Here is a 6,815-nt window from a genome sequence, read left to right on the forward strand (position 1 = left end):
AATAGGTTGCTTTACACCAAAGTTAACAACAAAGTCTCATTTCATCTATTTCAAAAGCTAAGAAAACATATCTTAAGTACAATTAGACTACTCTTCAAAGGTAAGGTCTCTTTTGCTCACCAAGGATGCATTTATTTGATTAAAAATGCAGTAAAACAGTAATATTGTTAAATATTATTACAATTTAAAATAACTGTTTTATTATACATAAATGTATTTATTTCAAATGTAATTTATTCCTGTGATGGTAAAGCTGAATTTTCAGCATCATTACTCCAGTCTTCAGTGTCACATGATCCTTCAGAAATCATCCTAATTGGTGCTTTGGTGCTCAAGAACATTTTTGTTTGTTTGTTTTTTTGATTAATGTAAATACAGATTTTTTTCTTTCCCTTGAGTATATTTTAAAGTATATTTTGGCTAATGAAGTAAAATGTTCTTACAATACCCATATTAAAGTATACTTTTTCAGTACTACTTACACCCCTCTACAGGCCCTGTGTGTACATTTATGTCAGTTTGAAGACGATAAAGATGAAAGGTGACTGGACGTACACACTGACAGTGCTTTTTTCCTTTTTATTTCTGGGTGGCACAAATGACAACAACTATTGATGCAACAAAGTTAAGGTAACGTACAGGTCAATGTTATGTAAATAAACCATGTAATATGGCAACTACCATTAAGAATGCAGACTCTGACCGCCAACAGTTTAATCACAGTCAGTGTGAACATGCATTGCCTTGAAGAGTCAGAAGAGGAAGCTAGGATGTGGAAAAAAGAGAGAGTGAATGCTGATGACATAGAGCTGTGCATAAAAGGGGGGAAAGGGTACACAGGGCTATTTTATATCTCAGCAAGTGAACAACTGTGTCCTAACCAGGCATGACTTCTGTTATAGCACTGTGTTGGGTAGCCCCGCCCACAGTTAAATCTTACTGGTCCAAAATCCTGCTAGAGCGCAACAGGAAGTACATTTCTATACTGTTTGCTGATTGCTGCTTTTATTACATCATTTGCAATGCTTCTTGGTATGAGAACTTAATCACTTCAAAAGAAAGTATAGCCTCTTTTTCTCCATTTTAAAATTTTAAATAATTTTTAGCTTCATATTAAATGTTGACTGAATGATTTATCTCAGAGCCATTTGGTTCAATTCTTTTTTTTATTTAGTTTTTATTTTACCATTTGGAAATAATATTTCCAGAAACCAGGATGTCACTGCTGTGTTTACATGGCGTTTTGGACAAATAAATTACTTGGAAATGTGTCGCATCACACGTAGTTAGGACACAGGGTAACGTGAGCTGGCTGCATTCAGAAAAGCCTTTGGGAAACTTACACAAAACACTGTTTACAATGTTAAATCCTCAGTTTTAGTGTGTGTGTATTTGTGAAAGGCTGTGAACTAATGCTGCTTTATTTTCACATCATATACATACATTTTTACACAATATTTATATATTTAACTTTTGCTCTTTTAACCCTGATGTATGAATAAACAGGCATATATAATCAGTAAACATCAGTAAACACAAATGTGACAGGAGATATTTCTCAATGCTAGTGTTGCTGTAAAAATCTGGCCTTGTTTAAGTCAACAGACAAGCCTAATTAGTCTTCCTGTCGTTCTCTTTATCAATTATGTAACCAGTGACTTTTAATTAGGATCAACCTGCATTGCTGTAGCTGGCTTTGGATTTCCTTTAATGCTGGTAAGTTCAAACTTAGAGCAGTTGTCTTTTTTTTTGTTTGTTTCTTTAATGAGCTCTCATATGTCCTTAACACGTTTTTGCATATCTTTTCAGGGTTCAAACAAGAAAACCTGTTTTCTCAAGGAGGGAACATCTTTTTTGCTTTGTAATGGACAGTAATACACAAACCAAGAGTGTGTTGTAGCAAAAGCAAAAAATTTCCCTGACTTTTGATTGCAGGACGGAGCATCGCTTTCGCAAACCCTTACATGTATTCTGCTATAGTTTATCCTAGTAAACTTTGTTCACTCTGACACAAGCAACTGTACTCCCTGTCATTGCAGTGGGGAAAACCCTTTCCATGTTCGACACGGGGCAACTCCTGTTAAGAGCACGTACATCTTTAAAAGCCCTTAGTAGAATTCATCCTAATTATACATACACAAAAGGTACAGCTTAGAATAGTGCATAAGATTAGATCGGTCAAACGTACTACCAAACGAATGGAGCCACCAAACAAATGGGAACAATGTGATTCTCCAATATACATATTACATGTCTCTGGACTGGCAACTAACATGCCATTCAAGCATTGGTTATAATATGTCTTTTAAAAATTATTAAATAAAGCATTGGTTTATACATATAGCGCAAGCTTTAAATATGGCAAGACATCATTTTAAGTTAGTAAGGAAGGTGAGAAGGGTGTTAAAATTCGGAAGCACTTCATCTCCGTCAAATGGTTGTCGCCTGCGGCAGGCTCAACTTTGATTCCAGTTACGCTTACGATACAAAAAAGACGAAATTGCAAATAGTACATAAACAGTAAAAAGTACATCATGTATTGCTAAAGATAAAATGCTACCCAGTGGCATTCACATCACAGGTAGAACACTTTCATTTTAAGAAGTCAGAAATAACAGTCATTCAGCTTATTTCGGTGGTTTAAAATAACCACTGGAAATGAGTCTTCACACCGAAGGAATTCGAAAGCAGATATTTACACCTTGTGTTTCTTTGTAACAGATGAATGCACTCAACCTCTTTTGATTTCCCTTTATCGTCCTTAACCTGTGGAATTAAGTAGTTAATTGACCAATCCAGTGCTTTATTGAGTTAATGTCAAATAAAAAGTTTATTTCCAGACGTTAGTCCTCATTTGATTCAGGGTTTAAGCTGATACAGCCAGAGACCTTATCACTGTGGTTTTGTTAAAAGCTAAATCTACCCTGCTCTGCTCTTTTCCGGCATTACTCATAGACAGACTTCATGACCTCCTGGCTGACAAAGTGGCTCCATTTCAGGCAGAGGGCTGTGTAACTGGCTCACCTTGGCATCGCTTGACATCTCTGTGCCAGGAGAGTCTGACAGCCGTGTCTGTCCTCCAGGGTTTACCCCTGAAACCCAATGACACCCTGGAGCCATTGCCACTGAAACAGAACGAAGCATCACTGTAGCTCAGGATAATTTGACTCGATGCAGACCCATGAGAGCATGTTGATACATCCTCACATCAATTCAACGGTTGAAAATAGCCATCCAGGAACATGCTGTAACTGTATTTGTTGTCACATTTTTGGAACTGCTGTCCCTGGAGTTGGTCCAGAAGTAGAAATTATCTCCAAAATGAAGCTGGTGAGGATATAAAGAGAGAGAGAGTTACTTGTTTCTTTCTTTTTCGTTGTTTCTTTATAGTTCATTACAGACCCAACTGCCGTAACATGTGCTTCAATGACTTTTAATGCAATCTAGTGTTTAGAAAGGAATGCTTTGTACCTTTACAATTGTGTTGCCTCTTCCTTCCGAGTTCAATAATCCTTCTCTGCCTCTTGCAATACTGGCGTTTTATTTGCCAGCAGCCCTAAGCAGCAGTTCCATTGAACATTTCACACTCTTTTATAGTCCCTAGGTGGCTTGTACATTAGATGTCATTGGCCCGTAAAAACTCACAAGGCTGTTCAAACAAAGTGTGCTACTTTTTAGACACAACTGTTTGCTTGGTAAACAGATGCTTTATTGTTGTGTAAAGAAGCAAGAGGTCACCATCAGACATCTCTGCAGGTTTCCTTTAAATTGGTGCATTAAAAAAAAAATCTAAATTTTGTATTGTAGTCTCGCCTTTTGTCTTTGAGCAAGAACCATATATCTCCATTCGGATCCATTGTGAATGAAAAAAGATAAGACAGACGAGAAAAAAAAAAAACGTCTACAGGCAGTTTGGGAGAACATATTTTGGATCTGTTGAATTAGAACCAAGCCGTCATCAATTACAGCGCCCCCTGGTGTTCTGTGGCAGTGTGGCAGCCAAACGCCTGGCTGGAAACAGCTTGGAACAGCAGGGAGTGAGTGAGTTTGACAGCTGTGTCCATCAGTCATTTGGACAGGACAGACAGGCCTAGTACTGCTACCATTTTCGTTGGTCTCTTGAGCAACTCCCAAGACACCTAAACTCTCAGACCTTCACGTGATGCCCACAACTTCACTTCAACTGATGCCCACCACCAGATTTAGTGGTTTCCCATGCCATGTGCATTAGGATGCTACAATAGGGTGTAGGTATTGCTGCAAAATGCTAGATTTTGCCACCGAATCATCAATCTAATAGGTTCTTGCTTTCACGAAAAGGATAATTATCTACATTCAGAAGTATTCAAAGGAAGCAGGCTGTTTGACAGATATTGCAAAGAATACACATGGGTCAATTTAGCAAAGTTGTTTTGGCAGTGCTACTTATGACACTGCCGGATTTGTTCACCTAGACGTGTGCTCCTCCGTCACTATGGCACCTCATCTCTGCAGGCGACTGTCGTCCCCTGAAATGTCTCTCTTGTGGTCTGTCTGTAATAGAGACTTGCTTATCGACCTTGTCTTTACCTGTGCTGTGTCTCAAACAAGAGTTTGAAATAGAAACAGCCAGAATAGCTATGACTTGAAGTGATATTGGCAGTCCGCTCCCTGGATAATTGCTGGAATGCATCCTTTGATGAAGGTGTTGAGGTAAAGAGTCCTAGGGACATTGGACTTTGCCAAATTCACCTAGACCCTTATCCGCTGACTGAAATAACAAACTCTTAAAACATTACAACACTTGAAAGTCTCTTTCCCTCTCACAGGGCACCTTGGTTTCTTCACTGTCCTCTTCCGTATGCTTCCTCGCTGTTCTTTATCCTCAGTGGTCTAGAATTGTCGAAAAAATATTTCACTGTGTGGTAGCTCTTGGCTGATGGAAGTTGACAGCACAATGGACTTATCCAGAAGGGTGTGAAGGCTCCTGCCCTTTGCTATCGGACACATGGGTCTGGTCCACAAGAGACATCTGAAGGCCAGCAGTACAAGAACAACAGGCTAGAATTTTAGGGGGGAGGTAGGATCACCAGGGATTCAAGGCCCATGAAGAATCGGAATCAAGACCATGCAACGTTTTCCCCTTCAGTTCTGTGTATTGTTGTACAATGAAAATAAATCTAGTCCAAAACGAATACAAGGAAGAAATATACTATAAATATAACTGAAGCACATGTGCAGAAGCTTTCAAATCCGGTTGTCTAATCGTAATCATGCTTTCTTGTGTTTGCATCCTTTTCAGGCTTTCCCCTCAGACCGTCACTTCTGTTTTGCTGTTTGTGGGCAGTCCCTTGTGTTTTGGGTGAAGGTGCGGAGACTGTCCGTACCCCAGAGGCTGAGTGAACAACTCTGGAAGAGTCTCGATGCTAAACTGACGCCTGTTGGAGAAGGCCTGGCGCCGACTGTTTGGTTGGGACAGTGGTGGCTGTGGCTGCATCATGAAAGGGACCTGGTGTTGGACATGGCTCTTGTTGGGGTCCCAAACTTTGAAGGCTGAGCTCGAGGTGAGTGGGTGGGTGTTAGTCTTGGAGATCTTGGACTTGGGGACTTGAGCTGATGTAATGGTAATGGCCAAAGGAGCTTGGATGTCCGGAGGGGGAAGAAAGTGTTTATCTTTTAGGTGGAAAGCAATGGGCTGGAAGGTTGCTGGCGAGGATTGGCGGTGTGCGTAATCCATCATAGGGTAGCTCTTGGGGTAGTAATCCCTTGCTGTAGTATCTGCAGTGAAAAAAAGGGCAGTGAAAAACGAACATTTAGAAATATAGAGGCTAAAATACAACATGACATTGTGACAAATATGCAATAGATTAATTTAATAGTGTTGCTTCTACACTCACATAACCTACAGTATGTGGTGTACAAACCTAATGTATTTCTCTCAGACTATAGTTGCTTTATTTTTTGTGTTTAGAGGATCTTATGAGTAAAACACCTGGAGCGGAGGGTCATCGAGTGCGACATGAGGATGCCCTCGGCTCTTTTTTACGTCACGCCACACACATGCATGCATGCACGTACATACATTGACTTGAGGGAGCTGTGGCTGTTCACAATATGGTCATGATGAAATATGAAGGCCAGACTCTGTTTGAAAGGATCAATGCAAGAAATGTCCAGTGAAGAGGTGATAAGTTGAAAGGAGACCGTAGAATGGTTTGCAGTTTGATCTGGTTGTTTGTATGGTTAAAATATGTTATATTGAAACTTTGAGGTACAAGGACAATCTACCAGGCAGTTTCTAGAATGTTTTTAAAACGTTGTACTGCAGCATTACCCAACTGCAACCAAAAGGCAATACTTTAAAATGTTTTATACTTGCTGGGAGCAACGATCCATAGTTTTACCTGGTGTTTACTATGGTGGTCTCACTACATAAACTGCAATTATAATTGCAGGTAGTGTTGTTTTTGGCGGCCTGTTTTAATTTTAGTTTTAGTCTAGTCTTTGTGTGAAGCTGTCGTTTTAGTTTTATTAGTTTTAGTCACGTTCATACTCTTTTTAGTCTAGTCAAGTTTTAGTCAACTAAAAGTCTGAGCATTTTAGTCTTATTTTAGTCAGAATTACCCATGACTATTTTCGTCTAGTTTTAGTCGACGAAAACTGATGACATTTTAGTCTAGTCGAGCGAGCGAGAGAGAGAGAGCGCGAGAGAGCGAGAGCGCGAGAGAGCGAGAGCGCGAGAGAGCGAGAGCGAGAGAGAGCGAGAGAGCGCGAGAGAGCGAGAGAGAGAGAGAGAGGGGGGGTCACATCACAAACACATACCAGCTTCATCACTG

At 40.0% G+C, this 6,815-nt stretch overlaps 1 protein-coding gene across 4 annotated transcripts in view; it reads right to left on the reverse strand.

Annotated features, from left to right (window-relative positions):
- Positions 1-370: 370 nt before the first annotated feature.
- Positions 371-6,815, reverse strand: part of LOC107672141 (protein shisa-9-like) — a 77,564-nt gene continuing 71,119 nt past the window's right edge. For 2 of the 4 annotated variants that reach the window (XR_001632292.1, XR_001632290.1), the window contains 2 exons: positions 3,472-5,757; positions 371-3,327 (listed from right to left, as the gene is read on the reverse strand). Coding sequence is in view for 1 of the 4 variants with exons in the window: in XM_016465240.1 (XP_016320726.1) it covers positions 5,291-5,757 (467 nt within the window). In the remaining 3 variants the exon portion in view is untranslated. The other 2 variants (XR_001632291.1, XM_016465240.1) reach the window with 2 other exon arrangements.

This window comes from Sinocyclocheilus anshuiensis, unplaced genomic scaffold (genome assembly GCF_001515605.1).
Source record: "Sinocyclocheilus anshuiensis isolate Anshui unplaced genomic scaffold, SAMN03320099.WGS_v1.1 scaffold12, whole genome shotgun sequence".
Lineage (NCBI taxonomy): Eukaryota > Metazoa > Chordata > Actinopteri > Cypriniformes > Cyprinidae > Sinocyclocheilus > Sinocyclocheilus anshuiensis.